Raw genomic sequence first — 19,226 nt, forward strand, 5'->3', positions numbered from 1 at the left:
TTACACACACCTACTCACTCCTATCACATGACTCACTGCTAGGTAGAAACAAAACAGGTCACCTTGTTTTTTATCAGCAAGGATTTTTTTTTTTTACACCTTGTTCAACAGGACCGAGCCACTTTGGAACTAAGCCAGAGACCTTATTAAAAGAGAGGTTGTTGTTTTTGTGCAGAAGAGTGCGAGAGTGAAGAAGCTAACAGTTGTTTTTCTGTGTGTTGCAGCTCGAAGCACGAAGACGACAGAAGGTAATAAAAGTCGGAGCGTCTCATGTCTGTTGCTGGAACGTGATTGAATAATAATGCTTGTTTTTTTGTGTAAACGTACCCTTCTCCATTCTGTTATTTATCTTCCTCTCTTTCTTTGTCTCTTTTCCGCGTTTCTTTCTCTTTCCCGTTACCTTTTTCACACTCGCTCTCCCCCCTCTCTCTTACCCTCACTGCCTCTCTCTTTCCTTCCCTCTCCCCCCTCTCTCTCGCCCTCACACTGCCTCTCTCTTTCCTTCCCTCTCCCCCCTCTCTCTCGCCCTCACACTGCCTCTCTCTTTCCTTCCCTCTCCCCCCTCTCTCTCGCCCTCACACTGCCTCTCTCTTTCCTTCCCTCTCCCCCCTCTCTCTTTCCTTCCCTCTCCCCCCTCTCACTGCCTCTCTCTTTCCTTCCCTCTCCCCCCTCTCTCTCGCCCTCACACTGCCTCTCTCTTTCCTTCCCTCTCCCCCCTCTCTCTCGCCCTCACACTGCCTCTCTCTTTCCTTCCCTCTCCCCCCTCTATCTCGCCCTCACACTGCCTCTCTCTTTCCTTCCCTCTCCCCCCCCTCTCTCGCCCTCACACTGCCTCTCTCTTTCCTTCCCTCTCCCCCCTCTCTCGCCCTCACACTGCCTCTCTCTTTCCTTCCCTCTCCCCCCTCTCTCTCGCCCTCACACTGCCTCTCTCTTTCCTTCCCTCTCCCTCCTCAGTTCTCCTCTAGCCTCTGCGGTGCTGCTGTACCTCCGTCACTCAGGCATTAAGCTGAGGGACTCCAGGGTGTTTCCAGGACTCAGCACTGAGAAGGAGAAGTGGCTCGCCTTTTTCCCCAAGACCAAGAAGGTAGGAGCTGGGTCAAAGGTCGAATACTGTGTTCTGGGTCATATTCAGTAGGCACTTGTCCAATAAGAAACGTTTGCTTGAATTTTTACTATGCAAAACAAAAAACGTTCTCAATGTCCAAGTTGTGCTTGAAATGATTGTTTTACATCACAGAGCTTTACTGTTGTTTACTTCTACAGCTGAGCAGTGCAAAGAAAGAGAAGGATGGAGAGGACAGGAAGAGAAACCCCATCCTGAAGTATATCGGCAAGCCCAGGAGCACCTCCCAGTCCAGTAACTACACACACACACTGAGACAGACACACAGACGGGTACACACAAACACAGACAAACACACACACATTCTGTTTTCATCGTAACAGTATGATTTAATTCCCGTTACCTCATCCTTCGTTTTGACCCTCGTTGATCAATTTTTCGTCTCATGTTTTCTTTTGCTTCACTTTGATTTCCCAGCGTTCCATGTCCCCTTGTCGCCCACTGAAGGTATGTCATTTATTATTTTGAATATCTTATTTTATCTTCTTTTCTTTTTTTCAGTGTTTTCTCAGCTTATTTTAAAACATGATAATATATAATAATAAATGCCATTTAGCAAACACTTTTTTTATCCAAAGAGACTTGATGTACTGTTATTGCTTTCACTTTGGGGTTTTAGGCTGGGTATCAGTAAAGCACTCTGTAACAACTGCTGATTTCTAAAATGGGCTTTATAAAATACATTTGATTCATTTGATGTTCTGTGTGTGTGTACCCTGTCTCGTCTCCTCTCAGTGCGTCCTGGCAGTGTGAGGAACATCATCCAGCAGTTTGAGAACCACCCAGAGATCCCCGGGGAGGAGGGGGACGAGGGAGACCTCCAGAGACTGTCCTCCAGCAGCCTGGGAGAGGACAGTATGGACAGGTATCAGAGAGAGCGGTGTGTCAGGTCTATTGTGCACAATTGTTTGTGTGTCAAGATTGTACATTTTTACTTATGTGTTTCTCTCTCTCTCTTTTCCTCTCTCGCTGTCTCTTTCTCAGCCCTATGGTGTCGGTGCGTCTGGCTCGTAGTGAGTCTCTGAAGGCGCAAGGGGAGGGGCGTCGGCGGGGCGGGGCTTCAGGAGTGGAGACAGTCCCTCGTTCCCGTAGCGACGTGGACATGGAGGACTGTGGGGAGGAGATAGAGGGGCCGGGCCTGACACCCCTACACCACAGCGCCTCCTCCTCAGCCACCAGTAGCTCAGCACGGTGAGACTACACACACACACACACACACACACATATATGAAACCACACACATTGCACAAACTCACACACAGACACTGTTTCGGAACACACTGTAGGATCCACATGCTCCTGATGGGGTGGTTGAGCAGCATCATTGTAGCACAGAATAAAGAAAACAGAATAGAACCAGATCTGATTGGTTTTTCCTCCTCAGATCCTTGGAGAACCCCACGCCTCCATGCACCCCTCGGTCGTCTAGACGACAGTAAGTCATCACTACAACCTACTGAGGTCTTCAACTTTGATGGACCTGGAAGTATATTAAAACATCTCTCTCTCTCTCTGTGCTTCTGTGCGCGCGCGCGTGTGTGTGTGTAGGTTTGAGGAGTCCCCGGTGGCCCTGCTCCCTGATGCCCCAGCCCTAGAGGATGACGTGGTGGACAGTCATAACTGGCAGGAGACAGTGGCCCCTCAGGTCCTGGCTACTCTCTGTCCCCGAGAGGTGGACCGACAGGCCATCATCTACGGTAAACAAACACTGCTTGACCATTGGGTAGCAGCAGAGGAATGTGCAAGGATACATTCAGGCCTAGAGGAACACGTGAAAACTTTATGCATCTACAACTGGGCCTTTATCCTGTCTAAACATAGCCACTGTATATCTGACTGGAACTAACAACTTCTATTCTGTTATTTTCAGAAGTAAATATTATTAGATTGTTATATTTACATTCTTCTCTCTGTCTCCCCCTTCCTCTCACCTCTCCCGCCATTCCTCCCTCCATCCTCTCCCCCCCCCCTCTCTCTCCTCAGAGTTGTTGACGACAGAGGCGTCTCACCTGCGTACTCTCAGGGTCTTGGATCAGGTGTTTTTCCAGAAGATGAGGTGTGTTCTGAGCTCTGACGAGCTGGCCTGCATCTTCCCCAACCTGCCTCAGGTCTACCAACTACATGGTCAGTGTGTGTGCTTGTGTGTTACTCAGTTCTGTCAATAGGTATTCAGGCAAATGTGAATCTAAAGATCTGATAAGATTGTGTTGCATTAAAGAGGTTCTCCGTTTGTGGTATCGCTGTGTAAATATAATATGTTTTAATGGCTTTAGGTGCTGCATGGTAGAGAAGCACTGTTTTAGCGTTGCCTTTGATTTGGTAGTCAGTCTCATTGACGTTAAGCTCAATGTTATTGTGTTTGATCAACGTTGCTTCAATGCTTTTGTTTGATCAACGTTGTTCCACCGTTGTTATTGCGTTGCAGTGAGCCTGTGTGAAGCCATGAAAAAGAAAAGGGAATCTCCCATCGTTCAGGGCATCGGTGACATCATGCTGGCCAGGGTGAGTTGAACTAGCTAATCACGTCATCCCGGTCCCGTGTGGCTCAGTTGGTACAGCATGGTGCTTGGAACGCCAGGGTTGTGGGTTCTATTCCCAGGGGGACCAGTATGAAAATGTATGAACCCACTACTGTAAGTCGTTCTGGATAAGAGTGTCTGCTAAATGACTCCCTCAGTCTTTGTTTTACTATCCCTTCAAATCAAATGTTATTGGTCGCATATTTACATATTTAGCAGTGTTAGCATGTTCATCAGTGAGATGGAGTGTTACGTTGTTAGCGGTCAGTTTGAGGGCTCAGCTGTTGATAACACCTGTCCAATAGTTTTCAATCATATGCTTATTGAGTGAACAAAACATTAGGAACACCTTCCTAATATTGAGTTGTACCCCCCTTTGCTCTCAACAGCCTCAATTGGTCGGGCATGGACTCTACAAGGTGTTAAAAGCGTTCCACAGGGATGCTGGCCCATGTTGACTCCAATGCTTCCTACAGTTGTGTCAAGGTGGCTTGATGTACTTTGGGTGGTGGACCATTCTTGATACACACGGGAAACTGTTGAGTGAAAAACCCAGCAACGTTGCAGTTCTTGACACAAACTGGTGCGCCTGGCACCTACTACCATACCCCGTTCAAAGGCACTTAAATATTTTGTCTTGCCCATTCACCCTTTGAATGGCACACATACACAATCCATGTATACTGGAGCCTCAGAATGGAATGAGTTGCCTCTGCCTATAAAAACAACATCCTCTCTGGGCAGCTTTAAAAATAAAGTAAAATCTGTTTGATGTCTTCTGTGCCCATATGAATAACCCCTATGATGTAACTGGAATGACGAGATAGATGTTCTTCTTCTCTGTTTTTGTTTAATTATTTCACTGCCATACTGTGTTCGATCTTGTCTAGCCATCTTATCTCAAGAGGACCACAATGGAAATAAGTCCCAGACTTTATTGTGTGTTATCCTCGATGATTTTATTCATGTGTATGTATGGCTTTTTCAAGTTTTATGTGTGCTTGTTTTTTTTTTAAATGGTCAAATTAATAAACTAAACTAAAATCCATGTCTCAATTGTCAAAAAGGCTTAAAAATCCTTCTTTAACCTATCTCCCCTTCATTTATACTGATTGAAGTGAATTTAACAAGTGACTTCAATAAGGGATCATAGATTTCACCTGGTCAGTCTGTCATGGACAGAGCAGGTGTCCTTAATGTTTTGTACACACAGTGTATATTGTGTTGTGTTTTGACTGGGATATCGGTGTGTACCTGTGTGTTAGTTTGAGGGCGTGGCGGGGGAGGAGTTTCAGGAGCAGGCGTCCCACCTGTGCAGCCAGCAGTCTCAGGCTCTGGAACTCATTAAGAACAAGCAGCGCAAAGACCCTCGCTTCACACACATCATCCAGGTAACACACACGCATCACCCAGGTAACACACATACATGCAGTCACAATGGCTTTTCCGCTAATTGATTTGATTGTTTGATGTATTGTCAGGAGTGTGAGGCCAGTCCTCACTGTAGGAGGCTGCAGCTGAAGGACCTGCTGGTGTCTGAGACACAGAGACTCACCAAGTACCCTCTGTTACTGGACAACATCATCAAACACACAGAGGGTACGTAGGATCTATCATCCGCCTCCATATCTCTCTTTCTCTCTCTCTTATTTATATAGAGAATCTCTCACACTCATACTCACCAAGTACCCTCTGTTACTGGACAACATCATCAAACACACAGAGGGTACGTAGGATCCATCATCCGCCTCCATATCTCTCTTTCTCTCTCTCTTATTTATATAGAGAATCTCTCACACTCATTCTCACCAAGTACCCTCTGTTACTGGACATCACACACACTGATAGTCTGACAGTTTAGCACCAGTGGTCTTCATTAAGTTACTGTTAGATGATATGCTAGTCTTAGTAGTTAGGTGATATGTTAGTCTTAGTAGTTAGGTGATATGTTAGTCTTAGTAGTTAGGTGATATGTTAGTCTTAGTAGTTAGGTGATATGTTAGTCTTAGTAGTTAGGTGATATGTTAGTCTTAGTAGTTGGGTGATATGCTAGTCTTAGTAGTTAGGTGATATGTTAGTCTTAGTAGTTAGGTGATATGTTAGTCTTAGTAGTTAGGTGATATGTTAGTCTTAGTAGTTGGGTGACATGTTAGTCTTAGTAGTTAGGTGATATGTTAGTCTTAGTAGTTAGGTGATATGTTAGTCTTAGTAGTTAGGTGACATGTTAGTCTTAGTAGTTGGGTGATATGTTAGTCTTAGTAGTTAGGTGACATGTTAGTCTTAGTAGTTAGGTGATATGTTAGTCTTAGTAGTTAGGTGACATGTTAGTCTTAGTAGTTAGGTGATATGTTAGTCTTAGTAGTTAGGTGACATGTTAGTCTTAGTAGTTAGGTGATATGCTAGTCTTAGTATGGATTGTCTTAGTATTTGGAACTCCGGAGTTCCAAATTAAGCAGCAGCAGCTGAAAAGATGAGCTCCTACAAATATTGAAATTTAAATGTTTTTTTAGAGTAAAGTACATCGAAAAAAATCTAAAGAAAACTGCAAACTGAATAGGAGACCAAACAAGCAGCAAACAAAGAAGAAAGGCTTTTGAAAAAGTAACAATTTTTCATAAAATTATACCGTTTTCTTAGCTAGCTAAGTTGTTTACCTGTTGCTAGGCAGTTGCTAGGGACATTCCTGAAAGAAGCTAGCTAGCTAACAAGGAGTGTCTAGTTGGCAGAAGAGAAGAAGGGACAAAGTGGGACAAAATAAGGACAGAAAAAAAGGGAAAGGGGACATTAAGGTGAAGCAGTCCTCTAAAGACACAAAAGACAATAATACAAGAAACAACACTTCTATTGCCTCTCCCTTTACGATACGCACTTCCGGTTTGGTTTGGAGCGAGTAGTTGCATTCCGCTTTGCTCCACAGGTAGTATTACAGGTAGTATTACATTTCATTTCATTACAGTACAACAGTTTGATTTGTTTGATCTTAGCTGGCTACATAGCCGTCTTTGTATCCAAGATAATTGTGTAGTCTAGAGTAATTGTCGAGGTTACCTAGCCAGTTAGAGGTTACCTAGCCAGCTACACTTTCAAACAAAGTCAACAACGCAGCCACTGCTAGCTAGCCTATTTCACCAGCCAGCAGTACTATATCATTTTAGTCAATAAGATTTTTTGCAACGTAAGCTTAACTTTCTGAACATTCGAGACGTGTAGTCCACTTGTCATTCCAATCTCCTTTGCATTAGCGTAGCCTCTTCTGTAGCCTGTCAACTATGTGTCTGTCTATCCCTGTTCTCTCCTCTCTGCACAGACCATACAAACGCTTCACACCGCGTGGCCGCTGCTACTCTAACCTGGTGGTCCCAGCGCGCACGACCCACGTGGAGTTCCAGGTCTCAGGCAGCCTCTGGAACTGCCGATCTGCGGCCAACAAGGCAGAGTTCATCTCAGCCTATGCTTCCCTCCAGTCCCTCGACTTCTTGGCACTGACGGAAACATGGATTACCACTGATAACACTGCTACTCCTACTGCTCTCTCTTCGTCTGCCCACGTGTTCTCGCACACCCCGAGAGCTTCTGGTCAGCGGGGTGGTGGCACTGGGATCCTCATCTCTCCCAAGTGGACATTCTCTCTTTCTCCCCTGACCCATCTGTCTATCGCCTCCTTTGAATTCCATGCTGTCACAGTTACCAGCCCTTTCAAGCTTAACATCCTTATCATTTATCGCCCTCCAGGTTCCCTTGGAGAGTTCATCAATGAGCTTGACGCCCTGATAAGTTCCTTTCCTGAGGATGGCTCACCTCTCACAGTTCTGGGTGACTTTAACCTCCCCACGTCTACCTTTGACTCATTCCTCTCTGCCTCCTTCTTTCCACTCCTCTCCTCTTTTGACCTCACCCTCTCACCTTCCCCCCCTACTCACAAGGCAGGCAATACGCTTGACCTCATCTTTACTAGATGCTGTTCTTCCACTAATCTCATTGCAACTCCCCTCCAAGTCTCCGACCACTACCTTGTATCCTTTTCCCTCTCGCTCTCATCCAACACTTCCCACACTGCCCCTACTCGGATGGTATCGCGCCGTCCCAACCTTTGCTCTCTCTCCCCCGCTACTCTCTCCTCTTCCATCCTATCATCTCTTCCCTCTGCTCAAACCTTCTCCAACCTATCTCCTGATTCTGCCTCCTCAACCCTCCTCTCCTCCCTTTCTGCATCCTTTGACTCTCTATGTCCCCTATCCTCCAGGCCGGCTCGGTCCTCCCCTCCTGCTCCGTGGCTCGACGACTCATTGCGAGCTCACAGAACAGGGCTCCGGGCAGCCGAGCGGAAATGGAGGAAAACTCGCCTCCCTGCGGACCTGGCATCCTTTCACTCCCTCCTCTCTACATTCTCCTCTTCTGTCTCTGCTGCTAAAGCCAATTTCTACCACTCTAAATTCCAAGCATCTGCCTCTAACCCTAGGAAGCTCTTTGCCACCTTCTCCTCCCTCCTGAATCCTCCTCCCCCTCCTCCCCCCTCCTCCCTCTCTGCTGATGACTTCGTCAACCATTTTGAAAAGAAGGTCGACGACATCCGATCCTCGTTTGCTAAGTCAAACGACACCGCTGGTTCTGCTCACACTGCCCTACCCTGTGCTTTGACCTCTTTCTCCCCTCTCTCTCCAGATGAAATCTCGCGTCTTGTGACGGCCGGCCGCCCAACAACCTGCCCGCTTGACCCTATCCCCTCCTCTCTTCTCCAGACCATTTCCGGAGACCTTCTCCCTTACCTCACCTCGCTCATCAACTCATCCTTGACCGCTGGCTACGTCCCTTCCGTCTTCAAGAGAGCGAGAGTTGCACCCCTTCTGAAAAAACCTACACTCGATCCCTCCGATGTCAACAACTACAGACCAGTATCCCTTCTTTCTTTTCTCTCCAAAACTCTTGAACGTGCCGTCCTTGGCCAGCTCTCCTGCTATCTCTCTCAGAATGACCTTCTTGATCCAAATCAGTCAGGTTTCAAGACTAGTCATTCAACTGAGACTGCTCTTCTCTGTGTCACGGAGGCGCTCCGCACTGCTAAAGCTAACTCTCTCTCCTCTGCTCTCATCCTTCTAGACCTATCGGCTGCCTTTGATACTGTGAACCATCAGATCCTCCTCTCCACCCTCTCCGAGCTGGGCATCTCCGGCGCGGCCCACGCTTGGATTGCGTCCTACCTGACAGGTCGCTCCTACCAGGTGGCGTGGCGAGAATCTGTCTCCGCACCACGTGCTCTCACCACTGGTGTCCCCCAGGGCTCTGTTCTAGGCCCTCTCCTATTCTCGCTATACACCAAGTCACTTGGCTCTGTCATATCCTCACATGGTCTCTCCTATCATTGCTATGCAGACGACACACAATTAATCTTCTCCTTTCCCCCCTCTGATAACCAGGTGGTGAATCGCATCTCTGCATGTCTGGCAGACATATCAGTGTGGATGACGGATCACCACCTCAAGCTGAACCTCGGCAAGACAGAGCTGCTCTTCCTCCCGGGGAAGGACTGCCCGTTCCATGATCTCGCCATCACGGTTGACAACTCCATTGTGTCCTCCTCCCAGAGTGCTAAGAACCTTGGCGTGATCCTGGACAACACCCTGTCGTTCTCAACTAACATCAAGGCGGTGACCCGTTCCTGTAGGTTCATGCTCTACAACATTCGCAGAGTACGACCCTGCCTCACGCAGGAAGCGGCGCAGGTCCTAATCCAGGCACTTGTCATCTCCCGTCTGGATTACTGCAACTCGCTGTTGGCTGGGCTCCCTGCCTGTGCCATTAAACCCCTACAACTCATCCAGAACGCCGCAGCCCGTCTGGTGTTCAACTTTCCCAAGTTCTCTCACGTCACCCCGCTCCTCCACTCTCTCCACTGGCTTCCAGTTGAAGCTCGCATCCGCTACAAGACCATGGTGCTTGTCTACGGAGCTGTGAGGGGAACGGCACCTCCGTACCTTCAGGCTCTGATCAGGCCCTACACCCAAACAAGGGCACTGCGTTCATCCACCTCTGGCCTGCTCGCCTCCCTACCTCTGAGGAAGTACAGTTCCCGCTCAGCCCAGTCAAAACTGTTCGCTGCTCTGGCACCCCAATGGTGGAACAAACTCCCTCACGACGCCAGGTCAGCGGAGTCAATCACCACCTTCCGGAGACACCTGAAACCCCACCTCTTTAAGGAATACCTAGGATAGGATAAAGTAATCCTTCTAACCCTCCCCCCCCTTAAGAGTTAGATGCACTATTGTAAAGTGGTTGTTCCACTGGATATCATAAGGTGAATGCACCAATTTGTAAGTCGCTCTGGATAAGAGCGTCTGCTAAATGACTTAAATGTAAATGTAAATGTAGTAGTTAGGTGATATGCTAGTCTTAGTAGTTAGGTGATATGTTAGTCTTAGTAGTTAGGTGATATGTTAGTCTTAGTAGGTAGGTGACATGTTAGTCTTAGTAGTTAGGTGACATGTTAGTCTTAGTAGTTAGGTGATATGTTAGTCTTAGTAGTTAGGCGAGCAGGTTAGTCTTAGTAGTTAGGTGATATGCTAGTCTTAGTAGTTAGGTGATATGTTAGTCTTAGTAGTTAGGTGATATGTTAGTCTTAGTAGTTAGGCGAGCAGGTTAGTCTTAGTAGTTAGGTGATATGCTAGTCTTAGTAGTTAGGTGATATGCTAGTCTTAGTAGTTAGGTGATATGTTAGTCTTAGTAGTTAGGCGAGCAGGTTAGTCTTAGTAGTTAGGTGATATGCTAGTCTTAGTAGTTAGGTGATATGTTAGTCTTAGTAGTTAGGTGATATGTTAGTCTTAGTAGTTAGGCGAGCAGGTTAGTCTTAGTAGTTAGGTGACATGTTAGTCTTAGTAGTTAGGTGACATGTTAGTCTTAGTAGTTAGGTGATATGCTAGTCTTAGTAGTTGGGTGATATGTTAGTCTTAGTAGTTAGGTGATATGTTAGTCTTAGTAGTTAGGTGATATGTTAGTCTTAGTAGTTAGGTGATATGCTAGTCTTAGTAGTTAGGTGACATGTTAGTCTTAGTAGTTAGGTGACATGTTAGTCTTAGTAGTTAGGTGACATGTTAGTCTTAGTAGTTAGGTGATATGTTAGTCTTAGTAGTTAGATTATATGTTAGTCTTAGTAGTTAGGTGATATGCTAGTCTTAGTAGTTAGGTGACATGTTAGTCTTAGTAGTTAGGTGATATGCTAGTCTTAGTAGTTGGGTGATATGTTAGTCTTAGTAGTTAGGTGACATGTTAGTCTTAGTAGTTAGGTGACATGTTAGTCTTAGTAGTTAGGTGACATGTTAGTCTTAGTAGTTAGGTGATATGTTAGTCTTAGTAGTTGGGTGATATGTTAGTCTTAGTAGTTGGGTGATATGTTAGTCTTAGTAGTTGGGTGATATGTTAGTCTTAGTAGTTAGGTGATATGTTAGTCTTAGTAGTTGGGTGATATGTTAGTCTTAGTAGTTAGGTGACATGTTAGTCTTAGTAGTTAGGTGACATGTTAGTCTTAGTAGTTAGGTGACATGTTAGTCTTAGTAGTTAGGTGATATGCTAGTCTTAGTAGTTGGGTGATATGTTAGTCTTAGTAGTTAGGTGATATGTTAGTCTTAGTAGTTAGGTGATATGTTAGTCTTAGTAGTTGGGTGATATGTTAGTCTTAGTAGTTGGGTGATATGTTAGTCTTAGTAGTTAGGTGATATGCTAGTCTTAGTAGTTAGGTGATATGTTAGTCTTAGTAGTTAGGTGATATGTTAGTCTTAGTAGTTAGGTGATATGTTAGTCTTAGTAGTTAGGTGATATGTTAGTCTTAGTAGTTAGATGATATGTTAGTCTTAGTAGTTAGATTATATGTTAGTCTTAGTAGTTAGGTGATATGTTAGTCTTAGTAGTTAGGTGATATGTTAGTCTTAGTAGTTAGGTGATATGTTAGTCTTAGTAGTTAGGTGATATGCTAGTCTTAGTAGTTAGGCGAGCAGGTTAGTCTTAGTAGTTAGGTGATATGCTAGTCTTAGTAGTTAGGCGAGCAGGTTAGTCTTAGTAGTTAGGTGATATGCTAGTCTTAGTAGTTAGGTGATATGCTAGTCTTAGTAGTTAGGCGAGCAGGTTAGTCTTAGTAGTTAGGTGATATGCTAGTCTTAGTAGTTAGGCGAGCAGGTTAGTCTTAGTAGTTAGGTGATGTCTTAGTAGTTAGGCGAGTAGGTTCGTCTTAGTAGTTAGGCGAGTAGGTTAGTCTTAGTAGTTAGGTGATATGCTAGTCTTAGTAGTTAGGCGAGCAGGTTAGTCTTAGTAGTTAGGTGATGTCTTAGTAGTTAGGCGAGTAGGTTCGTCTTAGTAGTTAGGCGAGTAGGTTAGTCTTAGTAGTGTTTTAAGAATAGCTACTGCTTTGAACTAACTGGTCCTATTTGATGTTGTGATGTCACTGGGTGTAACGTCTTCCTACAGCTGGCTCCACAGACCTCCCGCCTCTCCAACGTGCACAGGCCTGCTGCCGCGGGATTCTGCAGGCCGTCAATGAAGTCGTCAGGGAGACTGAACACCGGCAACGGCTCAACCAATACCAGCGCAGGCTGGACCCCACGCCACAGTTCAAGGTACCTCCTTTTCCTCCTCAGAGTTTTTAGTATTTTCCTCCTCTTCAGAGTTTTTAGTATTTTCCTCCTCTTCAAAGTTAGTATTGACCACCTCTTCAATGTTAGTATTGACCACCTCTTCAATGTTAGTATTTACCACCTCTTCAAAGTTAGTATTTACCACCTCTTCAAAGTTAGTATTTTCCTCCTCTTCAAAGTTAGTATTTTCCTCCTCTTCAAAGTTAGTATTTTCCTCCTCTTCAAAGTTAGTATTTTCCTCCTCTTCAAAGTTAGTATTTACCTCCTCTTCAAAGTTAGTATTTACCACCTCTTCAAAGTTAGTCTCTTCCTCCACTTCAAAGTTATTTTCCTCCTCTTCAAAGTTAGTCTCTTCCTCCAACACATAGTATAATATCTTTGTTCTGATGATGTCCTCTGTCCTGTCAGAGTCTGGACCTGACCAGTAAGACAATGATCCATGAGGGTCCTCTCACCTGGAAAGTCAATAAAGACAAAACTTTAGGTAAGACCCACAACACTCCACAGATAGAACCGTTGTGCTTTAGATTCTGTTGGCTACTCTGTCCAGAGCTAAAAGGAATCAGCTGCGAGAGACCCCGGGAGACACTGTCCCAGACATGTATTCCATATTGGAGTCACTGTTCTGATTCTGCTGTAATGTTGCTTCAGTCACGAGATAATACACTGGGAGTTGAATCATTTGTGCCTTGACTTTTTGGGTGACTATCTTCGACTTGATTACTTTTCCCTCTCCCAGAGATCCAGGCCCTACTGCTGTCAGACCTGCAGGTTCTAAGTTCTAGTGTTCAGTGTTCTGTAAGGGTTCTAACCATGTGGTTCTGGTTCTCCTTCATCTCTCAGAGATCCAGGCCCTGCTGCTATCAGACCTGCTGGTTCTGCTCCAGAGAGGTCCAGATGACCGGCTGCTGCTGCGCTGCCCGTCCCGCTGGCTGGGGGGAGGAGGAGGAGGTAGCGGGGACACCAAGGCCTCCTTCAGCCCCGTGGTCCAGCTAGACTCCCTCCTGGTGCGCTCTGTGGCCACAGGTAAGAGGTTAGAGGTCAGGGGTTATGGGACAAAGTGTGGAGTGGCCAATGGTTGTGTATAGATGAATCAGTGATCTGGGTTAGATTTAGACAACAGTTTAATGCTATAACAACAATGTAATAACAGAAAATGGGATCTCAATAATTTTGCAAGATAATTATGAGATAATGGCTTTATTATCCCTGTGGTGATGATGATGATGATGGTTTGATTGTGTCTGATTTTCCTCCTCAGACAACAAGGCCCTGTACATCATCAGCACCACAGAGAGAAAGATCTATGAACTGGTAGCGGGGACGTCCTCAGAGAAAAACACGTGAGCACATCTATATTCCTGTTATAGATATGGATGATGTAGATTAGTTTACAGATAATATACACGATAGAGGTTCATCAGGATTTTAACCTGCAGCATTTTACTCATCACATGGAAAAGCTTTGGTGGATGTTTTGAGTGCCATTTTATTTATTTATGTCACAGCTGGAAAGACCAACTTGAAAAGACCATCTCATTGGTTGCTGGCTCCTCACCTTCGACCAATAACAGATCCACACCTGTTTTGTGAGTAATCCTTACACTGGCCCATTTCTATCAATTAACATTGAAGACCTGTAGACTCTGATAGTATTGCAGACCATTCGCTATAGTTGTCCTAAGCAGTACAGATTCCATCTCATTGATCTCTCTCTCTCTTCTGTCTTCTCACTTTTTCCTCACCCTCTCTCTCTCTCCTTTATCTCTCTCTCCTTTATCTCTCTCTCAGCTCCCCAAATCTTGGCAACGCTTCCCCTGTCTCAACTGGCAGCCATGTCTATCAATCAGGTGAGACAAATTGTGTTAGTAAGGAAGTGTATGTTTTTGGAGTGGATTATAGTGACTACAGATATAAATATTTAATTCTGTAGGATATTTCTGTACAGTAATATTCTCTATCATTCCCCTAATCTGCTCTGTCGTTCATCACATTGATGATCTTTAATCTCCCTAGACGACTCGATGACGGAGCAGGTGGTTCTCATGGAGACGGACTCCCCTAACGATGAAGACAACGAGCTCGCACGCACCACACCAACGGATCAATCAGGAGCTTTCCTCTGCGGGGAGGGGCGGGACTACGTCAAGCGACGAATTGGAGTAGCAGAGGCAGCTCTGGAAGATGGTGAGAAAGCAAGAGACTTGACTTGAACATATTAAAATATGATTTTGTATACGTATGTACTAGCGTCACTAGAATGTGTTTGGTTGAGAATCAACTTTCCCACCTATTCAATACCACTTTTCTGCCTTTTCAGTGGAGACGCTAAGGCAGCTGATTTTCCGCGACCTGGAAGAAGATGGGTGGAGTCACGGCTCAGATGGCACGCCCACAAACGAGGCAGCCAATGAGAGCAGCCTGTTTAATGACCAACAGAGGCCGACGTCCTCTGAGACTCTCCTTAGCGTCAGTTCCAGCCAATGGGAGGCTGAGCACGCAGAAGCCCCGCCCTCGGAGGTGGAGTCCCCCAGTGTGCATGTTGTGAGGAAAGGTAACGAGGACAGAAGATTTAGACAGTAACCTAATATTGTTGTCCATTTTCATTAAATTACTGCTTGTTTCTTTGTGGAGCCACGTTGGTGTCTAATATGATCAAATGAAGTCAGACTCTACAGAATGACATCTGAATGTTTGATAATACACACTCCTTTTACCTTCTGCATGGTCACACTCCTAAGTTAGATTCAACTGATCTGGTTTTCGGATCTCTTTCTTTCTGTCTGTCACACTCTCATACAATATCACCTCCCTCCACTTACACTCACTCTTTCACTCCATCTGTCCTCTTATGCACAGCTGTGGTTGCGGGCTCCCCTTCTATCCCTGTTGACATCACTGAAGATGTCACCCTCCACTCTGACCAATCACCTGAGCCGAGAGGCGAGGCCAGTGTACGGGGTAATGCTCCAGTCGTCAGTCTAGTTGTCCTCTTCAAACCTTCATGAATATCTTCCATTAGGTCCAAGTCTCTCTGTCTGAGGTTTGTGACTACTACACCAGAGTTGTTTCCAGAGAACTATTTTGAAACGCAGATCGTATGGTTCTTCCTGAATTTGTCCAATAAGGACACTCAACTTCGTTTTTCCATTTTTGAATGGCTGCATACTATAAGATTTCACAGTTGTAGTGTCAATTTAACATGGAGATTGACTTTTGTTCCCGCGGGTGCTCATTGCAACTCTGTAAACCCACTGTGCTGCAGGAAACGTGTTCTACCTGGTGATGCCTACAGAGCAGGGAGAGGGACTGCTGGACGAGAGTCACACAGATGAGGTCAACGACCCCCCGACCACCACTGAACTTCCTGATCTGGAACAGGAAGTGATTTCATCGCCCGTACAGACTCATGAGAAAGAAGGGCAGGTCGCTTCCATCATGTCTGCGGGCAATCAATCGGAGAGGGGAAATCTGAGTCTGCAGGAAGGGCAGAGTCAATCACGAAAGAGCCTCCAGAGCCATATAATCAAAAACGTGGATTACATTTTCCACACCATCGAGGAGTTGATGAGAAAGCTACACCAGCTGAGGGTAAGGCGTTTTACACACACACACACACACACACACACACACTTGAACGTTATTTCCATGCTAATCTTTACTTGTCGTTTTCTCCCCTCATACCCCCCTCAGGACATAGAGACAGCTCATCACCAGCTCCTGAAAACACTGAGAGAGCCGCCTGTCAATCCAGAGTCTGGTGACCTCTTTTGTATCCAGGCAACCGTCGTCAGGACACCGTTTCTGGACCGGGACCCGGGGGACGGTGAGTTCAGGGGTTAGATAGAGGAGGTCAGGGTCATACAGAAGAGGTTTTGTGGAAAGATTTGGTCTGGATACCACATTTTCATAAAGGCATTTCTTTAACCTTGAAATTCAATATGGACCTTTCTGGTTGTTAGTTTGTGTTTGTCTGTGTTCACATCAGCTCTGTTATTGACATCTCTCCAGGAAAGGAGGCGAGCCCAGCAGAGCCAGCCAAGCTGAAGATCCTCTCCACTGGATTCTAACGTTGTCATTTCAGCGAGGACTTAAAAGACTTACCCCCACCCTGCCGTAGACATACGCACACACACACTGATGGACTGGGACCCCAGCCTTTACCCCCTAACCCCCTCGCACACTCCTCACCATCAGCCCAATCCCAGCACGCACTGCTCATGGGAGCAGAATCCAGGAAGTACCGGGATGTCATTGGCGCTGCCCTGGGAGACCAGGAATTGATGCAGGACTGATGCCCCTGACACCCAAGGGGCTGCCCCCAGCATGGGGTTAGGGTGAACTCTGACCTCTGCGGAGCAGGAAGGAGTCCTGGGACGAGAGGATGGACAGATGAAGGGGGGAAACGGAGAGAAGCAGTGATGAAACGGTTGTGTGAAGAAGCAAAGAGAGTACTAGAAGTGAGAGGAATCTAAATTGAGTAATGTCAAGGATGAAATGTTGAATGGAATGAATAAGGTTGGCTACATTGGAAGGAAAAGTTAGTATACTTTGAAAAGAACACGGGAGAGTTGAGAAGTGACAGAAAGTGTTTTGATAAAATAACAACGACTGAAGGAACCCAGCACTTTACCCACAATGCATCCTCTGTCACGTATCCATACGCCAAAGCTGATTGGATTGGTGAGGGATAGGACACTGGACAGATCACCGGCTCCATTGTGAGTCAAAGCTGCACCTAGTTTGAGCCAAGATGGTAGTTCTTTACCGCTGGTTGCTTTACAGTATGCCTGCCATGGAGGCTGATCGAAGGACTGTGTCTATATATCTATATATTCAGGTTTATTGCACTGGATCAAGAGGAAGGAAGGAGTAAAGAGATCACAACATGCACAGTCCTCATTCATCCATAATATCATTCATGTTATGTGATACATATGTTTGATAATCACACACGAGAGGAGAGAAACACCATGAAGGAAGAGGTTGGTTGTTGTTGTTAAGGGATAACCAAGATGGCGGTCGGTCGGTCATTCTGACGTATGCAGCAAGTCCTGCATGTATGTACAGCTGCTAAGCTACGGGATGGGTTGTCTGTAGCGACAACCTATTCCCGGTGACCTCAGTAACGCGCCGTGGTAACACTACTACCGCACTGTCCTCTACTGAATGGCTGTTGTCTCGTCTGCAGCGCTACTCCTAGACATACAGCGATGACCACTACGAAAAAGGATACATGTTCAATGAATACACAGATGTCTGTCTATCATGTCGTCATAATTTCCTAAAGAACGCTCTACTGTATTGTGTGTGTAATACTGTGAATCCCCTCTATACTACTATACCATGACTAGTGTTTGCTGTACTGCCACAAAACAACATGAAGGGATGTTACTTCATACAGAGTAGCATAGGTTTGAACTGGAAGACACCTTTTGCACAGACAACTTGTATTCATTGGGAGAGGAAGTCTGTTAACCCTCTAAGTGTGTTGTCAGTATACGATATGTCTGTGTGACACTACAGTGTGTGTGTTGTCAGTATACGATATGTCTGTGTGACACTACAGTGTGTGTGTTGTCAGCGTACGAAATGTCTGTGTGACACTACAGTGTGTGTGTGTGTGGTCAGTATACGATATGTCTGTGTGGCACTACAGTGTGTGTGTGTTCAGCGTACGATATGTCTGTGTGACACTACAGTGTGTGTGTTGTCAGCGTACGATATGTCTGTGTGACACTACAGTGTGTGTGTGTGTTCAGCGTACGATATGTCTGTGTGACACTACAGTGTGTGTGTGTTGTCAGTATACGATATGTCTGTGTGACACTACAGTGTGTGTGTTGTCAGTATACGATATGTCTGTGTGACACTACAATGTGTGTGTGGTCAGTATACGATATGTCTGTGTGACACTACAGTGTGTGTGTGTGTTCAGCGTACGATATGTCTGTGACACTACAGTGTGTGTGTTGTCAGCGTACGATATGTCTGTGTGACACTACAGTGTGTGTGTTGTCAGCATACGATATGTCTGTGTGACACTACAGTGTGTGTGTTGTCGAGCTAAGAGATTCAAGTAAGAGTCTGGAATCATCCACTGGAGCCCCTCCAGAGGGGATGCAGATTTTTCGTTTATCTTGGCACGGTGGATGATTCCAGACTCTTACTTTCATTCTGTCTCTTAGCTCGACATTCGTTTACCCACTCTTTTGAGTAAGTTATTTTTCTTCTGGTCTTTTGTCTGTGTTTTTCCTACATTTCTGTCTTGAGTTCTCTAACCATCTCTCTCGTATAGAGGTTAGAACTGATGGTTCCTCCCTTTGTCAAACCGCTGCACAACAAACTACGGTATGCATACACATGTCTTTAATGATCCTTTATTCTTTTAATCTCGTTCACTTATGTAATATAGAAATCACAATCGTTTTTGTTTTTTTCCTGTAAAGCCTTAGTCCTTTTGATTTGATTTTTGTAGATACGAAGAAAAAGTGTACATTATTTTCTCTCACGTTTTAATAAATGGTGAGCTTGTTAGCTGCGAAGAAGGAAAATTAAGTCTTGTTGCAGATTCATGTGTTTTGTGACATTAAAAAGAACTGTTTGAAAAAAGGATTGAGTCCTAACTCGCCCACCTTCGTTGATATGAGAAAGAAACTAACTCTACCTTGAACATTTACAGATCCTGAAGCTACCAGTAAGCATATTTATTCACACATTATACATCCACTCTTGAGTACAGAAATATCGGGCCAATTTCTCTCTCAAGGGCCCGACAAATGTATTGTCTTTTAGGGCCTCCCGTATCATTGAAGTTGACCACTTTGAGGAGAGCTGTGGAGGTGACAGTGAGCAGCCTCAATTGGTTTGACCTGGGAAAACTTGCCCTGAACGGCCTACTGTATTCGCCTTATAGGAAAGGAGCCAAGGGCTTAAGTCAAGTAAGCCAAGTATTGATGTTGAGGG

The 19,226-nt window shown here is 45.4% G+C and overlaps 1 protein-coding gene across 6 annotated transcripts in view; it reads left to right on the plus strand.

The window, feature by feature from the left end:
- The window catches only part of LOC139561788 (rho guanine nucleotide exchange factor 11-like), a 30,868-nt gene extending 11,995 nt beyond the window's left edge, over nucleotides 1–18,873 (plus strand). For 3 of the 6 annotated variants that reach the window (XM_071379068.1, XM_071379071.1, XM_071379069.1), the window contains 24 exons: nucleotides 225–248; nucleotides 955–1,084; nucleotides 1,264–1,357; nucleotides 1,541–1,570; nucleotides 1,859–1,988; nucleotides 2,108–2,314; nucleotides 2,508–2,558; nucleotides 2,672–2,820; nucleotides 3,107–3,247; nucleotides 3,549–3,625; nucleotides 4,908–5,033; nucleotides 5,124–5,241; nucleotides 12,094–12,242; nucleotides 12,669–12,744; nucleotides 13,104–13,286; nucleotides 13,522–13,603; nucleotides 13,769–13,849; nucleotides 14,052–14,110; nucleotides 14,277–14,447; nucleotides 14,581–14,814; nucleotides 15,120–15,221; nucleotides 15,526–15,851; nucleotides 15,954–16,086; nucleotides 16,272–18,873. In XM_071379068.1, coding sequence (XP_071235169.1) covers nucleotides 225–248; nucleotides 955–1,084; nucleotides 1,264–1,357; nucleotides 1,541–1,570; nucleotides 1,859–1,988; nucleotides 2,108–2,314; nucleotides 2,508–2,558; nucleotides 2,672–2,820; nucleotides 3,107–3,247; nucleotides 3,549–3,625; nucleotides 4,908–5,033; nucleotides 5,124–5,241; nucleotides 12,094–12,242; nucleotides 12,669–12,744; nucleotides 13,104–13,286; nucleotides 13,522–13,603; nucleotides 13,769–13,849; nucleotides 14,052–14,110; nucleotides 14,277–14,447; nucleotides 14,581–14,814; nucleotides 15,120–15,221; nucleotides 15,526–15,851; nucleotides 15,954–16,086; nucleotides 16,272–16,330 — 2,932 coding nt within the window. In that variant the 3' untranslated portion in view covers nucleotides 16,331–18,873. Of the gene's footprint in view, nucleotides 1–224; nucleotides 249–954; nucleotides 1,085–1,263; nucleotides 1,358–1,540; nucleotides 1,571–1,858; nucleotides 1,989–2,107; nucleotides 2,315–2,507; nucleotides 2,559–2,671; nucleotides 2,821–3,106; nucleotides 3,248–3,548; nucleotides 3,626–4,907; nucleotides 5,034–5,123; nucleotides 5,242–12,093; nucleotides 12,243–12,668; nucleotides 12,745–13,103; nucleotides 13,287–13,521; nucleotides 13,604–13,768; nucleotides 13,850–14,051; nucleotides 14,111–14,276; nucleotides 14,448–14,580; nucleotides 14,815–15,119; nucleotides 15,304–15,525; nucleotides 15,852–15,953; nucleotides 16,087–16,271 lie in introns of those variants that run through there. The other 3 variants (XM_071379072.1, XM_071379070.1, XM_071379074.1) reach the window with 3 other exon arrangements.
- The last annotated feature ends 353 nt before the right edge of the window (nucleotides 18,874–19,226 follow it).

This window comes from Salvelinus alpinus, chromosome 31, assembly GCF_045679555.1.
Source record: "Salvelinus alpinus chromosome 31, SLU_Salpinus.1, whole genome shotgun sequence".
NCBI lineage: Eukaryota > Metazoa > Chordata > Actinopteri > Salmoniformes > Salmonidae > Salvelinus > Salvelinus alpinus.